This window comes from Pundamilia nyererei, unplaced genomic scaffold (genome assembly GCF_000239375.1).
Source record: "Pundamilia nyererei isolate P.nyererei 1_Seehausen unplaced genomic scaffold, PunNye1.0 scaffold00046, whole genome shotgun sequence".
Taxonomy (NCBI): Eukaryota; Metazoa; Chordata; class Actinopteri; order Cichliformes; family Cichlidae; genus Pundamilia; species Pundamilia nyererei.
Genome location: NW_005187447.1, coordinates 996961 through 1017448, shown reverse-complemented (window position 1 = coordinate 1017448; position 20488 = coordinate 996961). Strand labels below are relative to the sequence as shown.

General features: G+C 43.2%; 1 protein-coding gene across 5 annotated transcripts in view; it reads right to left on the bottom strand.

The window, feature by feature from the left end:
• Nucleotides 1-342: 342 nt before the first annotated feature.
• Nucleotides 343-20488, bottom strand: part of dab1a (DAB adaptor protein 1a) — a 215419-nt gene continuing 195273 nt past the window's right edge. The window contains exons 8-19 of one of the 5 annotated variants that reach the window (XM_005732231.1): nucleotides 16108-16227; nucleotides 15612-15650; nucleotides 15103-15165; nucleotides 13674-13727; nucleotides 9237-9386; nucleotides 7456-7518; nucleotides 7241-7337; nucleotides 5978-6384; nucleotides 5149-5344; nucleotides 4898-5046; nucleotides 3404-3500; nucleotides 343-405 (exon numbers count right to left, since the gene is read on the bottom strand). In XM_005732231.1, coding sequence (XP_005732288.1) covers nucleotides 3420-3500; nucleotides 4898-5046; nucleotides 5149-5344; nucleotides 5978-6384; nucleotides 7241-7337; nucleotides 7456-7518; nucleotides 9237-9386; nucleotides 13674-13727; nucleotides 15103-15165; nucleotides 15612-15650; nucleotides 16108-16227 — 1419 coding nt within the window. In that variant the 3' untranslated portion in view covers nucleotides 343-405; nucleotides 3404-3419. The remainder of the gene's footprint in view (nucleotides 406-3403; nucleotides 3501-4897; nucleotides 5047-5148; nucleotides 5345-5977; nucleotides 6385-7240; nucleotides 7338-7455; nucleotides 7519-9236; nucleotides 9387-13673; nucleotides 13728-15102; nucleotides 15166-15611; nucleotides 15651-16107; nucleotides 16228-20488) is intronic. The other 4 variants (XM_005732233.1, XM_005732232.1, XM_005732234.1 and 1 more) reach the window with 4 other exon arrangements.

The window sequence follows — 20488 nt, the reverse complement described above, 5'->3', positions numbered from 1 at the left end:
TCTGTAAGGCTGGGTGTGAGTCGCCACAGGGAGAAGGGAGGAGAGGAGAAGACTGCGCAGTGGAGGGAGAACTGGATCCGTCTCAGTGATTGATATCCCTTCCTGCCTGGAGTGAATGACCAAGAGGGCTCTCCCCTCTCAGGAGGAGGAAAGACTGCAGACAGGAGGAGGAGGAGGAGGACTGTGGGAGTGTGGAAGCTCCTCCTGGGAGGTTGTTAGCTGAAGGAGAAGAAGAAGGGCTTGGCCAGGCGGGGATGTGCCAGACATGCACGCACACACGCACTCACACAAACAGAGGTTAAGGGTTCTCCTCCTGTTCTCTCAGTGCTGGTCAGGTCTGTCTTCCTGTGTGTCTCTTTATTTCTTCCCTTTGTTAATCTGGGCATAGAGAGGGTCCTTCCTCTTCTGTCAATGAAAGAAAAAGAAATTACCACATTTTTACTTTCCTTTGTTTTTTTCAAAGGCTTGCTATATCTGTAATGTCAGTGTCTGGCCTCTGTGTTTCATCTGAGTGTTACATAATAAAAAGGGAGTGCCCGGATTTATGATTCATTCTCTCAACTGACTGAACTGCAAGTATCAGCAACCTGCAAGCCCTGACAAGTTAGCTCTAGTTTTGCAGTGGTTTGCAAGTTCCTATAACTGACATCACCACCAGGTGGCAGTAGCACACTGCATTGAAGGAGACCTTCGGTCACTTTTCCTCTTACCTCTTAGGCCGTTCATAGGTCCATCACTCTCAAAGCCATTTGTGTGCGCGTGCCTGCATGCGTGTTTGTGTGTTGTTATCACAGTGTCCATGTAAATGCATATTTTCTCCCACCTCAAACTCCCTCCAGGACCAGCAAGAATCAGAGGTAGTGCCTTGAAAAACCAGTTATGAGTCATCATGTCTGCATTTCTCTCCAGCTGAGCTGGAAGACAACAGTGGATGATGGAACACCCTGCAGTCAAAGCACCAACCCTGCTGCAGTCACTCACAATGGGGTCGTTATTATTGTACACATAATTATAGCCAGCCACTCAATCTGCCATGTAGACAACTTGATTGGAGGCTACTGACTTTCCTATTATATTCTGGGAGACTTCTCCAGAGCAGAAAACTCATTTAGAGTTTGGGGCTGCCCACAGCTCCCCTATTAGAAGAAGGTTTAGTTGAGCAAACTGCTCGTAGTTAGGTGTGTCTCTGTCACAGTATGACTCAACGTTGGGCTGTTCTGTTTTGGAGGCTCAGCTAGATAAAAAGAAGTCATTAAAATATGTTAAACTGGGTTCTGGAAAACCATTATGTTTTTGGTTTTTTTGAATATGCTGTTTGACATTTTATAGATAAGCAACGAATGATTGAACCTCTCACTTCTACTTGTGCTTAAACTTACATAATGCACAATCTGCAACAGCTTTCATCTACAAAAAAGAATACTTGGGTTGATGCTGGGAGGGCTGCTTTAGTTAAGGCTTTGGTCTTTGGCATACAAAGCTGTAACTGCAGGGCTGGCCAAGGCCAGACAGTCAGCAGAAAGTAGCTGCCAGCAGCCCCGAGAAAGGTGACAAAGAGGCTGAGACAAGCAGTGACAGCAAGCACACACTGCTCAGCCAATGCACCAGAGCCACAGCCCAGCGGTGTCACCCTGCATCATCTAACAGGCACTGCCATCTGAGGCGGCTTCAGCTCCTTCATCCCCAGCCGAGAGAGCGAGTACAAGTCCTCGGTGGAGGTATGAGTGATTTGCTGGCGTGGCAGCAGCCTCAAGGCCAGAATATCCGGCCTGGCTGGTACATGTGTGGACATTTATGTGCATGCGTGTGGTAGGCCCTCGGCAGGGGGAGCAATGTGAGATTGGTCAGTGAACCGTGGAAGCAGGCCATTTCATGGCTGAGACTCGGGAGCGTTCACTGGACATGATGAAATCACCCCAGAAAAAACACTTACACTCCCACTAGCCTGAACACATGTCTGTCGGAGACACGCAGTGGGAGGGGGAGGACAGGACAGGCGGTCATGGCCAGCAGCAACACACTCACACAAGCACACGCATATTTTTGGCTCCAATATGAGCACAGGTGGTGACAGTATCGATCACAGGTGTGCTTGTCCAGGGAATAGCCGGGACTACTGCACAGGTGTGTGTGTTTGGGAAGATGTCTAAAGCCGATGTGATTGAGCAAGTAAACACCATATGGGAACAGCGTAATTGGACCAGGACCAAAGCAGTCCACCTACTACAGAGGACAGACTAGAAGCTTCTGGCCATAGCTGCTAGATCATAACCAGATTTCCTGCTCAGTATTCTAAAATTCGTTCTCGTACTTAAGTGCCACATCCACCTGCTGCCGTGCAGCTTTCATAGCGTCTGAATGAGGAGCAAGGCCAACAGGGGAGGGAAGCTGCTTTGCCCCCCTCCTCCTCTCCCGGAGTGGGGAAGGACTTGAAGGCTCCTTGGGTTTTAATTAATGCCAATTATATCGGGGCAGTCATTAATCTTGGCGCTCCAGTATTAGCTGATGAAAACAAAACCATCACATTTTTTTCTGGTGTGAGTGCCAGCAGCTATCATTAAGGAGCCACAGTCGGGAATTGTGTGGGAGAGGACACCGGGTAGGGAGGCAGGGATCAAAATGGCTCTTTTTCTTGGAGTGTGTGTGTGTGTGTGTTTGTGTGTCATTGAATAGGCAAACCGCATATTGACATGCTTCTCATAGAACGTTCAAGCTTATGAAAGTTGTGAATTTCACTGTAGAACAAAGTGCAAAAAGTGTGAAAACATGCCCGTCATCAGTGACTGCCTGTCTATATCGCTCAACGTTTAACATTGGTGCCTGGTGCTTAAGTGACATTGCACACTGTATATAATGCATAAAATGTGAGCATACATCCTGATCAAATTAAGCCAAACAACTGAGATCAGCATATTGCACACAAATCCCAAAAGACATCCTGCTCACTGAAGTGCACAGTTTCTGATTGGCTGTCACACGCTATTGAATTTCCAAGTGAGACGTGTGCTATTTAGAGAACTGAGCGTGATTTAGGTGCACATCAGAATGACAGAACACAATGAGAGCACTATGGCCAAAGTGATGTTGCGTGATGAACTTGTCACACACTGTTTCCAATAAGTCACACATGCACAACACCTTCATCATGAACAGATACTTACAAAACAAAAAATTCCCACACATGATAAAGCATTAAAACCAAACCACACGTGTGCCATCCTTTGAACTTGTGTTAACGAGGCAATGAAAACAGGTAAAACAGTGAAAATGTAACCACTGATGCAAAAAAAACCCGAAAGATGCAACACACTTATGTAAGGGAGGTGCAACAGTAAATGAGAAGAAGAGATACATGCAGAGAGTTGAAGGAGTTAAGAGGGGAAGGAGAGGTATTGATACCTACCTTGCCCTGCTGCTATCTAGCTCCCAGCCTCTGGACTGGCCTGATCTGGGCTGGGCTCTGCTGTCTCGCTGGGGCAGGGCGACCCAGAACCACATGCCTAAAGAGTGGAAGACGGAAAGGAAGGAAGAGGAAAGGGTGGAAAGGAAGGTCCATGGAAGAGTATAAGAAGGAAATAAAGGGAAAACAGACAGAGAAGAATAAATCTGAAGGACAGAACGCTTGATTGATAAACTACAAGAACAGAGCAAACAGGAAGCAAAGAGTAAAGCTGTTAATGCTCTGAAGGAGGAACGCAGACACTTAGAGTAGAAAACCACAGCCCATCGCAGCTTTTCCTTTTATAGAAACTTCTTTGCAAATACACACAAACAGTAAACATGCACTCGTTTACAGTGGTGTGTTATGAAAACCTTTGTGGAGTTACTTCTATTGATCCACTGCTTTTTTTCCTAAAACACTTCTGCTTTTTGCACCTCAACCCACAAAAGGGTGGGAGGTTGTTTTTCTGCGTTTGCTCCATCTTTCCAGTCCTCTCGCTTTTTTTTTTTTTTTGTAACCTTTTCGCCGCACTCACTCAGTGCCGCCACCAATGCACATGTCTTTGGGTTGGTCAAAGCTTCTGTGTGTTATTCAGGGCTGGTGACATTTTCAGCAGTGTGAAAGTCCTCTATTTTTTCAATAATAGCTGGATTGGAGGCATAAAACTAATATTTCACGCCTGGGGAGTGAAGGACGAGAGGGAGGAGAGAAGCAAGCTTGAAAGAAACAAAAAAAAAGAGTAATTGGAAGACAGGAAGAAAATGGCAGGGAAAGAACTAGAAAAGTCTTGCTTCTTAGAAGGTCACAGATTCTACAAGGACTTTGGTCAAAGGCACTCCCTAAGAATCTGACGTTCTATCCTTCTTTCCCCCATTTTCTTTCGTTTTATCTTTCTATTTTCTCTCCATCTTCTCACTCCTCCTTAATTTCACCCATTTTTCTGCCCCAGATTAAGGTGCTACAGGTAAAATAAATATTAATTGCCCCTGGAAGAAGAATTGGGGCACTACGCTTCCTATATCTCACCACAGATGAGTCTGTCCACATAGAAGTAGTGATGTATGGATGCTACCTTGCTGGTATTAATAACAGCTTAATGATGTCTCTGACAATTTCACCAGCTAATTTAACGCTGTGTTGACCATGCACACACTCAACCCAATACTCATGCATGCTACTGCTCATTTTTCCACAGTAACCCACACTGGACGTGCATTTTCATATGCACTGACACAAACACCAACACACACTCTCACACTAAAGGACACAACAGCGTCGGCCCCCTAATCAGCGAGAGTGATTACCTGGCCCGCCAACACGGCTACAAAGGCTATTTATCAGCAGATCTCAACAAGCTGTGCAGGTTATAGCAGCATAAGAAGTGACTTATTAAAAAGGCGCACACACTTGGCTTACTCCAAAAATTTCTCACACACCAAACCACACCACACTTACAGCATCTTCCTCTCCACTGCGACTGGGACTGCCCTCTGCCTCGCCAAACGAGTCGTCGGTGGGGGGGTCTGTGGCGTCGGTGGGGGGGTCACTGACGTGAGAGGCTGAGGATTTTGAGGGAGAGCTCTGCCTGGGAGCTGGGGTGGGTGCTGCAGAGGAGGACAGAACAATTAAGGCGTAACTACACGCTGGATGGTGATAAGAGAAAAAGCGTGTTACACAGCACAGACAGACACGGAGAGAGCGCTCACGGGAGTTGGTGGATGGTGTTGTGGAGGTGACTGGTGTCAGATTCATCTGAGAAATGTCAAAGTCATCACAGTCATCTGTGTCCTGGGCAGTGCCCACACGGCTGAAGTAAGTGCTGAACGCCTCTGAGGTTCCTGTTAAACTGGGCTGATCAGCCTTCTTCGAAGGCATGGCCGGAGGCTTCGCCAGCTGAAAATCCTAAAGGAAGACAGAGACTGGTCAGCAAGGTTAACATTGAAAGTGTGGACAATCAATTAGTGACCTTTGTTTCAGGTTACTGTACAAATCACTGCCTGTTTTGCAGCCTTTTTATTGATGAAAACACCACCAGACTGGGGAAATACGTTCTCTCATAGACGAGATTTTACAAGTGAAAAATTCTGATATGAACATGTATGCATTTACACTACAGATTAGTTGAATCCTAATCCTAACGAAAATGTGCATTTTTGATGTGTTTGTATGTGGCCTAACTATGTGAACCAAAATGTATTTCCAAAAATGTCATTTTTTGGAAGCCTTTGAGATTTAAATGAGACTAATTTGCTCAACATAGCTAAAATGATCAAATACAACCCAAATATGTATGACTGTCCATTTGTACTTACATGTCCCACTTTTATGACTCTTTGCACCCTAAGGCTTGTTTCAGACTTACCCAAGCAATTAAAAACTGGTCCCAGACATAGTGCAACTCTAAAAAAATACTTAAATTAGAAAATTAACTGTGATAAATTATTCAAGGAGCAAAAACTAATATTTAGTTTTTATTTTGAATGGGACTATGAAGACTATTTGTAAAAATCGTCTCTGTATTCATCAGTTCCCCACCTTGAACATCTCCTTTCCCATCTTCTTTCCTCTCTCCCCATGCTGTGGACTCGAAGATGCTGAAGGGGAAGGAGCTGAAGCGCTGGCTCCAGTGCTCGAATGGCTCTCGCCGGCTGGAGTCACAGTCGTGACGGGGGTGAGAGTCTGGAACATGGTGGCGGGCAGGGTGCCCACAGGCTGGGCTGGGAGGTAGGCTGTGGGGGGGAAGGCTCCTGCTGCCATGGCTGCCCACTGCTGCTGGGTGGCAGGGAAGATGTTGGCCTGGCCCCAGATGAGAGGCTGGCCACCTGGCAGCACCTGGGCTACCGGGCCTAGAGGAGATTGGACCCCGAAGGCCAGCGGAGTCTGGGCAGCAAAAGCCTGCTGGGACCAGTGGCCAGGAGGTACTGCTCCCATCGTCACATAACCTGGTTGTGAGTGGATTGAGATAAGTTATTTCATTTTTTTCTGCGCCATTTTAAAAGAGTAAGAAAAGAAGACAAAAGAGAAAGTGATTCGAATATCCACAGTGCATAGCCTGCTTTTCCACACACAAACCTGCACATGCATCACCAGAGAGTGCTGCCCTACTTTTGCCCGCGGCTAATGCAGTGTCTCTTAATGGTCATGGTGAACTATTATAATTACCTCCAGAATGAGGCAGAGTCATTATGAAAAAGGTAGAACTCAACACACTCATTAAAATCACTCAGATTCATCAGTAAAAGCTGTTTCGTATTTCACACTCACTAGTCTCCTGGTTCTAGTCTCTGCTTGCTAACTACAGCGGAGAAAGTTGACATTTAACCTTGGCTGCTCTGACACATGCACAGAGAACGGAAAAGAGGAGGCAAGCAGAGGTGATGAGGGGAGTGAATAAAGAGATGCAAAACCTTTATACCAATTTCTAAATACACAGTAGCTCTGTGCACAAAGAAGTCTTCACTACAATCATCGCGGCATGTTTTATTACTTTCCCCCGTCTGACGCAGTTGGCTCAGCCACAAGTAAATCAGCAGCATCTGAGGCCGCGGGATAATAATGCTTTTCATATTCAACACACAACCAATGCCACCTTTTCTCCTCTTTCTCTCGTCTACGTTTCGCTTCTACTCCATCGCTCTATATTTATTTCAGCACAACCCCTTTTCTTCTCTTCTTCAGATGCCCCCTGCATCTGAATTTTCTTAGTCTCCAGTTTGCCTTCATGTCTCTCCTGCTGAGCTTGTTACCCACTGGCTTTTAGAAGCCTTGTATTTAAGCAGAACGTAAACAAGGTCTTACCTGAGGGCACAGACGCAGGATTGAAGGGAGCAAACAGTTCCGTGGGAGGCTGCAAGCCCTGTGAGGGGTCCAGGGTGTTGGCTGGAGAGGCGGGAGTCTGTGCAGGTTGTGGTTGGAGGTCAGGCGGACAACGAAAAGGAGACAACTCAGTGGAGATGCCGGTATTATTTTAAAAGACGTAAGTCACAGACTGTGTATGTATAACGGCTACTCACAGATGGAGAGGTGATGTCAGGAGGCGTAGACATGTCTCCAAAAATTTCTAATTGGTTGATATTCTGAGAATTAGAGAAAGCGCATAATAGCAGTCAGGCACAATCGCGGGAATATTAGACTACATGCAATTTCTGAATCGCTCTACATTCCAGTGCAACGTGCATCATACACCGCATGCGACGCGACATTAGCTCGGTATGTTAAAGTTACCTACCTGAGGACTTTGGCAGCAACAGAAGAGGTAAAAGAGGGGTGTGGAGAGATGGGATAATGAGATGAAATGATTGATTATGATGGCATACCTACCAGGAGTTATCACAATCTTTGTCATCTGCTTCAGATAAAGATTCTTTCCATCAGTGGATCTAAAAGCAGACTACCACACCCTCTAGTATCATTATTGTAGCAGCGTCGTCTTTTGGACAAGTCATTAATGTTTCCTTCTTGTGGAAGATATGGGGTATGTCCCAGAGGGAATAACTATCGGAGACAGCAGCCTTTGTATTCAATCCGGATTGGTTCTGTACCGCTCTGTTTCCTTTCACAGTTTCACATGATCCTTCACTTTAGTATCTGCCTCTTTTTTTGCATATTATTAATATCTTTAGGCTGGTGGCAAGTGAAGGATAGTCTATTTTTAGTTGATAAAGGAATTTAAGCCTTGAACACATGGTCAGAGATTAGCATAAATCATGGATGCAGATAAATTCTTTAGAGATAATGAATGTTCTTAGAATATCTTCCCTTTTGTTCACTCTCCTGGGTCACGCATAGACCACAAAGTTCTTTTTACACATATCAGAAAATGGATCTGTGAGCATGGTGTTTTACATTATGAGTCTAGAAGGCTTTTTTTTTTTTACTAAGAGGGATAGGAAGTTGTAATATATACTACGGCTGCAGCAGAGTTTAGCAAAGCAGACAAAATGGAATCAACAAGATAAGCCAGATATCCAAGATAGACAAAATAGTGCATTCACAGGCACTGATAAAAGGATTTCCACTCACAGAACACATTTTAAGAGTTTTTCTAACTTTACAATAAATTTCCTCTGGCATTCATCAATGAATCATTCGTCAATGACAGAGCCCGTGCTGATGTTCTTTAATGTGAAACCACATTCACGGGGAAAATGTACTGCAGAGAGTGTTCAAACAGCACAGGAAGTTGAATATTTATAGACCTTCTGTCCAGTTTCCATTCGCTCAATATTCTTTACGTGTGCGGCGGCGGGTTGGTGAGGTCAGGTTGCTGTGATTATCATAGTGTTATGAATGCTTTATTAATGTGCTCGGAGCCGCGATGACCGCTGCTGTCGGCTAACCCTGCTGACCCCCACACCAGTTCTCTGACAGACACTATGACCTTTACGTCTACTCCGCCCTTAAAGGACCTCCGCTCTGAGCTAAGTGAGAGTTTTTCTCTCTATTCCATTGGCTTGTCCTCTTTCACACATGGACACCACGGTGGCGTGAATGCATGGGTGCACCCGTGCGGCTCTTGACTTTACTCCTGCCTGAACCTGGTTACTATGGCAACAACAAGGTTGCATGTTTTATTCATAAATGACAGAGGTTAAGAGTTGGGGTCACTTATGACTACAGAAGAACAGAGTTGGAGGTACAGACGAGGATGCGAACACCAAAGATCATCTGAGGACGTGATTAAAGAGTAGTTCACGGCAACTAACGCTCAGGACAGTATGTTCCCTGTTTAGAGCTTTGAACATTGCATTAGTTTGAACTACAAAGTGCATGTTAGTATACTGTAACAACTTACCTGAGTCACCATATCCAGGTCTAAGTCTATCATATGTGACTGCGACTGCTGCTGCTGTTCGGTTTGTTCTTGGTGAAGGGGTTGTTCATGAGAATGATGATGTCGATGATGGTGATGGTGGTGGTGGTGGGGTTTTCTTTTATGTCCATTCTGCAATCACAACCCCAGAGTTAGATGGCAGGTGGGATGAAAATGTTCTCGCACACAAACATGTTAGTTATCTTTCATACACGCTGAGAGAAAGAGGAGGACAGAGGGAGGTGGAATGAGTCTCTTTAAAGAGAGGAACATGATGGATTGCAGGTGTTCTAGTGATGCACACACACACGCACACATGGACGCGCACACACACACACGCAGTCACAGAACAGTGTTCTTCTTGTCTGACTTAGACCAAGTGAAGATTTAAAGAGGTTTAAAGATCATCCCTACCTTTTGTCTAAACTACAGCACTGAGCTGGGGTTTAAACCCTATTTGTATTTCTGTAAAGCCTGCTCCCATGCGTCAGGAACCACAGTGTGAGACTGACAAGCAGGCAGACATAGAAAACAGAGCTGGTTTAACTAACATGCTTCATGTGAGAGCACAGTGAGGGCGTACATAATTGGAAAAAGCCCATTTGCCATTAAAAACCTATAGCCGGGGAAAATAAGACATGTGAAAGGGTCATACCAACACACTACTCCCATGTATTTTGCACTCCAATCTGATTGCACAAAACAACTACATTTTGTAGGCTACAGCACAGTGATGGGCTTTGCGGTTCCTTTCACCAACACTGGCACTAAAAAATGACGTCAGATTGGTCTGGCAGAGCTATAGTATTCACTGAATGACAGCAATAATGAATGTATTATTTTCGTTGCAGGAAAGCATGAGGTATGGCCCGCATTAGTTGACAGTGAAAAGAACAATAACAGATTGCTCAATGCTAACCATATTAATTTTTATTAAAAATCTAAATTTTAATCCATCTGATGTTTTTTGGATGGGTGGAGCATATTTTAAATCATGCAGGATCTGCTGTGTTCATCACTTAAAGCTCCACTCTGCTGCTGCCTATTTCTCTCCATCTTTCTTCCTTCACTTTCCCAGTCTGACCACCCTCTCTCTCTTTTGCCCTGCCAATTATCCCTCTGCGCCCATTATACACTCTCGCCATCTCTTTGCCTGGCCCTTTATCTTTATCAGTACTGCCGCCACCTATCAATTAGCCGTCTCTAGGGAAACAGTAATTACCTGTGCACATGTGTTCTGCATACAATTAACGCATCCCCTTTAATTAACACCACCTTGCTGATCCCCTGCCGTGTGACTGATCACATTGGCACGCACCAAAAAAAACCCCCTGCTGACCTGCCACACGCAAAGCCACACACACACACACAACGAAACTCATAACACAACCGGACACACAATGGATAACAATAACTAATTTTTAGAGCTCTTTTTCTCCCTTTCTGTCTCACAGGCCACCACACACACAAACACACACAATGTAATTTATAGAGCCTGACCAATATGTATGCCAGTATCAGTTGTTTGCCTTCTTTATTTATATATTACCAGAGAAGAAACGCCCATCAACCGTGTTATGAGTGTTGCCATTGGATAGTTTTTCCATCATCTTCCCTGTTGGGAATACTTGTTCCAAATGCCACAAAATCAACAACAAGCTAAATATTTGTGATGATGTCACTGATCATGCTACTGAAGCCAATGCATGAGTGCCAATATCTGCAGTTCTGCAACTTTCAAATTCAGGTTGATACCAAAGTGAGTCAATCTCCTTAAAGTCCAGTGTTAAAATACCCAATTTTAACACTGGAATAAACACATTCACAGTCTTCTACTTTGGGTTTCTATCACTCATTTCCCCTTTCATAATAACTGCAATTACCTAACAAATAATATGCCTTTCTGTGTGCTTAACATACAAACAGCACAAAGTCTGCACTTCAGTTTTATTAAGGGCAATCTTGTGTTTTACTAATAAGTCACCAAGTAATCACTTGTCCATCTTTTATAAGCAGTCTACAGTCATATTCTATTAAGGTAGTACAGTGTTTGAGTTGGCCATGATGTGTGGTGGAAATACACTGACCTCTGCATGTGAACTCTAAGGTGTTGAGGGCTGCTGTTGATTCAACAGACTCGCTCAGGTCCCAGAGGGTCAAGGGCTCAGTAGATTGGAATCGCTTTATGTGTGCGTGTGTGTGTGTGTGTGTGTTTTATTGATTTGCCATCATTTAAGACGGTGACAGATTAAACAAGAGAAGAGACTGCTTTAGACAGGAGGTCACATTTCAGCCGATGAGATCATTTCATCTAGGTGTACTGTGTACATCGATGTCATGTTGCACTGTTGTCTACTGTCAGTCCCTCTGAGAGGACGGTGAATTTCTATTGTCAATAAAATAAATATTGAATGCACTACAAATAACAAACCTGCTGCTGTGTCTGGTCACTCAGCTACCAATATTTCTGCCATAGACAGCAGAATAAGAAGCTTACATCCTAATATCTAATTATTTCAACTTTATTTTAGCAACACTGAAAACCAAGTTGTCACTTCATATAACCATAAAATTTCCCTTAAATTCCTTTCACCACAATAACTCCATATTTACCAAACTGGATATTTAGATCCACAGGTAGAGCTCTTTTTGTGATTCCACGTACCCATCTGAAAATTAATGAGAGCTGTAAACTACAAACCTGTGGAACAGCTTACTTCTCTCAATTTGCACCCTTAACTCTGTGGTATCCTTTAAAAAAAATCATATTCAGACAGGGTCATGTTTTTGTGTGTGTTACTTGATTCAGATGTGTTCATTTTGACTGTGTTTTTAACACCTTAATGTCTTAAAAGTGCTATATAAATAAACCTTACTTGGACATCAGGAGCGTGCATATATTTACAATATGATAAGATGGCTAGAGTTTGACTTCTGGTGTCACACTACTGACTGAAGAGCAACATGCTCGAAACATTTAATCCACAGAGAGATCAGCGCAGCAGCACTTTTTAACCCTTTGATGCCCGGATTTTATTTTTAATTTAAATGAAAGTATCTGCAAATTACCGTACAAGTTGTCTGCCACAAAGGAAATTAAAAAAAATTATCTGGTCCATTTATATTTCTGTGATCTATGCTCACATTCCGACTGACTGGGAAGCAGAAAAGACTTGAATCTGCTTTATTTAAGCCACAATGGACTGACTAGCCCAATTGGTTGCACAACAAGAGAGAAATATTGGATTTGTTCACGTTCAGACACCTGCCAACACAAAGGCAATCCAAATAACAGCATGTGTTGTGGGCTGGGTGAGGAGAGAACAGAAATACTATGGTGCCTGTAAGCTTCTTACTAAATCTGGGGATAATATACAGCCAGAAAACTGCGAGACTGATTTCAAGACTACCAAAATTCATAGAGTGAGATCGTCACTGCCAGTAGTGACGTTGAGGAGTCCAGTTTAGCGATCTATTACAGCAGTGGAATACACAAAGAGATTGCAGGCACTGGTGGTGAGCTCTACAAAATAATTAGAGCTAAATGGGAGTGTGTGTTCAAATAATATAAGCTCAAATACTCATAAACCAAAACACACACCAGCAGATCAACAGCTTGATTATTGTGAGTGTGAAGATTTTAGTAGATTAAATCAGGCCGCAATATAACTTCCATCTTTATGGGCAGATAAAGAGCAGCTGAGGTATAGCACAGCCTGACAGTGGTCAAGGTCATCTTTCATTATAACTACCGGCAGTGTGAACAGAGGCTTGCATGTACACACGCAAACAGGAATACAGATTTCCACTGCAAACATTCACTCAAAAGGCACAGACAGGGTGAAAAACTGCTCGACAAAGCTCAAGTATATTTTAAATATATGATGTCATGCACATTTACAGTCAGACGTAATAATATCATTTTTACGAAAATATAACAGTGACAAAATACGTGATCAGTGCAGTCTGGGATAACATCATGCAAGCTTCATGACTGGCCAAACCACAGCCAAGCATGCTTCACTGAGAAAGCTGACATGACACAAACATCCAAACACACACATTATCCCAGTTAACCATAAGGAGCAGGCACCACGGGGCACGAGGAGAACGGCACCAGCCACCATAACTACAGCACAAGCAGTACAATAGCACAGCACACTGCATGAGGCACTGGATCCCAGCAAACCTCTCAGGGGAAAATTAGACATACTGATCACTGTGTGGGAGATATATTAAAAGGAAGTAGAATAAAATGCGAAATTAGAGCTTCCACATGACCGCATGATGGGAGAGTGCTGAAGCAGAAAGGCTTTCCACGTTGAGTAACACGTGGGACAGCTGAGAGGTTTGTCTGAGAGGGGGAGGCAGGCTGAGGGGGGTGGGAGGTCGGGCACGGGCATACACACGGTCACTCACTGGGTGTCGCTTTGGGACGTCATAGACCCCTTCCTTCTGCTGACTGGTGGGAACCTATACAATCGACCAATAGATTCAGAGAACAGCCAAGAGAGCCTGTTACCTCTGGAGTAATTAAGCAATAAAACTTTACACTTCATCACTGTTCCAGCACTGCGACAAACTGGATGCCAACACAAAACCCTGTAACCTGCCTCTCCTGGAATCACATCAATCACTAGTAAAGTGTTTGTGTGTGTGCAGGGATAATCAGAATTAAAATCTTTTGAGTGAGAACTCATTTACTAGGTTAATCAGAAGACTATCAGCCTGTGGCGATGGTCTCTCTCTCTCTCTAATAAAGAATGGATAAGGCAGCTTATCACATCCACAGACATGTAATAACTCACATTGTCACACACATGGAGACATGTAATATTTCTGTGTCACACAGTCAGATAGATCTGAGTCTGTGTGTAATGAGAAGAAACAATGAGCAGCGATAGCAAAATGCTGATATGTATGAATCCTGAGATTCCTATGGTTTGATTTCTCCTACAGTGGCACAAGGCTTGAAACAAAGTTTTATTCTTCCCCAGCTGGATGTGCTCTAATCAGAGTGGTAAATGAAAAACAAAAAATAGCACAGAGGAAAAATGTGGATATCTATCTAGCACAGCCTGTCCCATTCTTTCTCCTCCTTTCATTGCCTTGTTTACTTCTTTCACATGTTTATTTCCAGAAGCTGCCATCTTTATTCATACATTAGTTCCTCTGTGGCTGGAGGCTGGCTGAGCCGCACGTTTTTTACGCATGATGTGTGTGTGGGGGTTTGTTTGTACGTGTATTTGTTTGCGTACGATTGTGCACGCGCCAGCGCTCCCTCTATTTCAATCCATTTTATTTAAAGATCAAACGAGAGGCTGGTGATTAATCTTTCTTTCCCCCGCTTTCTTTCATCTTCTTGGGAAAAGAGGGAGGGGAGGCGAGAAAAAGAGGAGGGGTCTTCCTTCCACACACACAACAGGAATAACCTCCACATCCCCTCCACGCGCACCCAACCCTCCCCCTCTTTATCCCTCGGAGGTCTACCCACATCTCTGAGGAGTGCACCCAGAGAAAGCCTCATCTCCCAGGAGTAGCTAGCTTTAGCTATCAGGGCCCTCTGGAGAGTGTTGGCTGGTTGTTTGCCTCAGATTCTTAAAGTCTTTATTTCCTGTATCTACAATTGCTGTTTTCATGTGTAAAAACGGCAATTAATTCTATGAGCAGGCCACAGTATATTTATCCCATTAAAGAGTAATGCAGCTTGTACCGATTGGACAGTAAATAGGTGATTAAATCTCTGTAGCTTAAACGCTTTTAGGAACTCCCTGTCAGCAGATTAACCACAGTAACTGTAGTTTAAAGCTACATAAGACACAAGCAAACAAGATGAGCTTGTGAGTACCTGATAAATGCTCTCTTCTGATTGGTCACGGATGGGCTCGTGTCCCGCCTCAAACACAATGTACTACAACGTCAGCAGCACGGGAAAGAGAGGGGGAAAAAAGAAGCAGGAGGGAAATTGGAAGATAAAGAAACTGAGAGAAAACTGCAGAGGTGATTAGTCAAACAGCATTGTCAATAGGTTCTCATTAAAAAGCAGTTGAAGAAGAGATCCCAGTGACACACGGAGGAGGCTTTAAGCAGTAATAAATACCCAGAGCAACTGAGAAAACAAACACATCTCTCAGCTAATCATGCACCCACAGCTACAGACTCATGAACACACAGATATGAGTGTCTCCTACTGGCTCTTTGTATACATCGGCAAACCCCTAAACAGCGTGTGTTGTGCTTATTACGAAGATCTACCCAAACAGGAGCTGTCTCCCCACAGTGCACACACAGAGGAGCAAGCTGACTGGCTAGAAATGCAGCAGGTGACAGCAGCAATGGGATTGGTCAAGAAGTTACCTGGTAGACAGGGTCCTCCAGATCCTCCTCCAGTATTGTCTGCGGATGAGCGGCGGCAGCAGGAAAGAGAGGGAGAGATCAAACGGGGAGGAGAGAGGAGCAGGGGTGAGAAGACAGAAGAGAGGGAAGAGGCGGAGAGTTAAGCCGGTGAAGTAGAGAGAGTAGGCGGAAAGCACAGCGAGACATAGCAGCTTCCCAGCATTCAGATAATCATTTGGCAATCATCAGAGAACGAGCGAGACAGAGAGATAAAGAGAAAATTAAACAGGAGACGTACAGAAGACAGAACAGAGGAAGGTGAATAAGCACAATGGGCAGATGGTACCACTGATGAAACCTGAAAGTGGGTGCTCCGTATGTTACTCTTTGATGTTTTTTTAAGTCTTACCTGACTCATCTGTCAAGAGTCTCTCACATGAACCTCATCATACTTATGGCAGATGATTAAGGAAATTGTTTAAAAGACAAAAAAATACCAGAGAGTTGAGAAGAGTACCTGGTACACCGCCTGCTCACACTGCTTGTCTTTTTGGGCCTTCTTCTCCTTCTCCTCTCTCTGCTTTATGTCATAGATAAGCTGGAACAAGTCCCGCAGGTCCAGAATCACAGGTTCAGCCTAGGATGAGGACACATTATCCAACCATTAGCACAGGCACACACATTAACAGGAGCACAACACCGATCAGAACTCAAGAACTGCATGTTCATTCTCGTTATGTGAGGATTAATTTCCCTGCCCAACTTCACGACAGGAGTTTAAGGCCATGATCAGACTGACATGAACAGTGCGGAAAAAGATACCACCTCATTCACTTTAATGATGCAGAGGCCTCAGGCCAAAACCTTTAATCTGTCCCATCTCACTGTCACTTTATCACACACCCTGCTTTAAATTCTAACAAGTGCACATTTCTCTTCAACTTTTTTAGTAAATTCTGACTTTTAAGACAAGTAAAGGTGATTCTGATCATTACCCTTGCAAGTTTTTCAGATTTGCATTTGCAATTTGACAAACATGCACAGAGAAGAGGCCTCTTCTGTGTCTCTACTGAGCTTTCTTTTTGAGTTATGAAGCTTTCCGTGAAGATGTGAGTGAGTTTGACATGACCCATTAAGAGACCCTGATCGCTGACTGTGACCCAAATACAGAACAGCTGTTTCTGGAGTAAAAGGTGGAAGAAAGCACATCAGTCAGGAGTGTGACCAAGAGCAGGTTCTGCTTTTTACCTTCACAGGGTTGTGCACTCTGAGGTAATCCTCCAGAGTGAGGCTCTACTGTAATGTCTTGAACCATGTGAGGGACAACACTCCCCGGAAACACCTGAATTGTGGTGCCAACTAATTAGATGTGGTTCCCCAAGACTTATCAAAGGGCCACCACTTCTAGACACTAGAGGACATCCAGTATGCATTGCAGGAAAACAAGCACAACTGGTTAGAACAGGACCATAGAGTGATTTAACTTAAAAGGAGAAGTCATCTAGGATAAAAATCAGGTTTCTTTGCATTTTACAGACAGAGTCGTGCAACATTTTAAATGCTCCTTGTAGATTTAACTTGTAATTCTGTAGATACATAGTAGAGATAAAAAAAAAGAAAAAAAAGAATAGGCATTAGAAACTGCTGTACGGGATCTGACAAGTTTTCATTCTCAAAGATATATTACACAAAGTGCTCTTCTTTGATTATACTTCAACTTCTACCTACAGAAAGCTGATCCAGCAGAATACACCCTCATAATTTAAATTGCCCAAATAAAACTGTAACAGAAGAAAGACTAATTGTCTAGCTTTTCAGGAATCTTTTCACAGTATAAAAATAAGAAAAAATGTAATTCAATTTTGTTCATCACAACATCAGTCACTAGTGCTGTGGGATACTGCAGATTTTAGTATCGATCCGATACCAAGTAAACCAAGTGCTGATACCAGTACCGATACTTTTAACCTGTAAAGGCAGCTTATGTTCGGGAGACAGTGTGTGATGATTTAAGAGACGGCTCATCACCACTAACTCACTCTGATTTGTACGTTCTATAATACTTAGTTATCACAACAAAACACATCTTCCAACTTCTCTAAAGCGTTTTGGGTCAAATTCTGTTGTTTGACATGTTTCATAGTGCGTGTTTGAGGTGTATTGTTTAATTCCCCCAAAATCTATAATTTAACACAATTCAGTGGGCTACTTACTGAAACAAAGTATCGATCCTATTTGGCTAGTATCGATCCGATACCAATACCAGAGTTGGTATCGACACTATTGATATTTGGATTGTTCCGCCCACCTCTAACAGTCGCCTCAAGGCGCTTTATATTGTAAGGTGGACCCTACAATAATACAACAGAGGAAACCTCAACAATCATATGAACCGCTATGAGCAAGTGCTTCGGCGACAGTGGGAAGGATGCCAAAAATTCTGTGCCACTTTTTTTTCTGTGCCACTTCAAGTAATTAAACACTGACCTTGAGGCGTAAGTGACGTAACTCAGAACACGTAAGTATGTTTAAGACTTTGCTGTCTGCACACTTTCATGGAAACGGGCAGGGGGTGAACACAGTCACTGCATGATCTATTGCTTCACGCAGCAAAAATTGTAGCCTTGTGTTACCTTTGTACCTCTTTCCTCGAATGAACAAAAGTGGTGACAACAAACCAGCGAGATGACTCACAACCTATAACTACTGTCACAGCGCAATAACAAAGAGTCTTATAGTACAACGGTCTTTCAAACCTAATCAATTATTGACTGGAGCTATGCGGAGTGCAGCCAGAGTTCATAGACTGAATGTTGTGCAAAATGTAGTTCTATTTTAGTGTTGGCTTTCTGCAAGATATTCTGAGCCGAATAAGGCACATGACATACACGCTGGGGTAAACTTCTCTCCCGCTGAGCCAACACTGAAACATACTGTCACTCTTTTAAATTCAGATCCGTTTTACATTTGACAATACGTGCTCTAATCCTCACTTTCTCTTGTGATTTCTCTCCCATTCTTTTTTGCTTTTCCTCGATCAAAACCTCAAGGTATGAAAAGAGAGTGAGCAGAGAAAATCACTGAATTCTGAAAGTGCTAATGCAGAAAACTTTGAGGAGGAGTGGCCTGCTCATAGGACCAGAGAGATGAGATAACCTCAGTTCAGCACAGATGACTAATTCATAGCCTACGGCAAACCTGATAAATGATTCCAACAAAAAGTAACGATAAAGACTTTTACTGCAGACACAGTTCTAATAAAATCTGCCCGGATCAGGATTTTAGAGCAGAAGATGAGTCTCCAATTCTACTAAATATTAATGCAAGAGATTCACTCTCATTGCCCAAATTAAATTCTGCTGTTGGTTGTTAGCGGAATATCTTGAGGATATTCCTGAACGTATTTCTTGGTGAACTGATTTTTGTTAAACCTGTCTTGTCTAAATTCAATTCAATTATTTCTGTTTTATGAAATTCAGAAAATCGTTAAATCTGGAAGTCATGTTGAAAACCTTTAGGAGAATTTACATGAGGAAGCATGTGCATTAGAAAAATGATCAGAAAAATTAAAATGAGGATGTGCAAAAGTGGACTACTTAGAGAAAAAGACTCATGTTGTTAACTTTGTTTAAATAATTTCTATGGGCTCAAAATAAAGGATTTACTGGCTAAATCTGTTACTGTGTCATAAATTATGTAATACATTAAACTACATTTGAACTCTCTGTAGCCTCTCTACAAATTGAAACCTAGGTTTTGAAACAACAAAGCGAGTCATGCTAATTACAGCTGCAACTTTTTTAGAAAAGTTATAACAATGACTGACAATCCTCTATTCACAATTAGAGTCTTGCTATCTTCACTAAAACTGGCTAAATAAAACATGTCTTTCTTGTCCTGAGACTTTGATTTGAGTGGTAAGCCAATTACTTTTGAACGCGACCTTAAATTGGCCTGTTCGGAACATCTTTAAGTCTTAGTCTTCATGACAACAGAGACACTTTGTTAATTCACATCAAAGCAGTTACTTTCCAATTACAGCCTCGGCCATGAGCTCTGTGCCTCCATCCCTCTTATTGTCTGCTCCACAACTAATAGTCTGAGTGTTAGTGATGGCTGGTTCAAATCCTGAAAATGGAAGTAAAACATAATTATGACCTTTCCTCAGGCACACATCAGGCAAAAGGCAGCGTAGCTGACGGATGAGAACTTACCGTTGTGCTTCACTGTTACGCAGGGTAACATTTTCTGAACAACTGTTTTTTAATGGAAATGCGGCTGCTGTATTTGTGAGTGCAGACTGGCGCATATCTGTCTCAGTCAAAGAGCCACGGTTCATGGCCCTAGGAGGATGGATATGCCATTAGGGCTGGTGACACACACTCAAACCCTCATCGACTCACTATGGGAAATCAATATGGCTACAGAGAGAGCCAGCTGAATCCAGACGAAACAAGCCAGGCGCATACAACAACAGCAGCAACAATCATAAAAGGTCTGAAAGAAGTACTCAATATTATATAGAGTATGCCGACGCAGAACCGAAGCTGCGCTGTTCTGAACACACAAAACCTAAAGCTGCAGATCTACTCGGTAAACAGTTTGTTTGATGAACAGCACAAAGCGACATGAGCTGGTATTCAAGGGTCCTTATCTAAATGTCAAGAGGTTCATGTTACTGAGCAAAGAGCCTGATGAATCATAAATTAACCTAAACACAAAGAGAGCTGGGCTACACAACGTCTTTTTGTGTCGTTGGATGAAAAATCCATAAAATACCATATTGTTATTCATGCGGGGTGAGAGGAAACTATACTGAACATCCTCTGGGCTCTGTTTTCAGTTTTAGAAAATCTAAATCATGACCAACAGTTCAGAAGCGCCAAAGACTTCAAGCT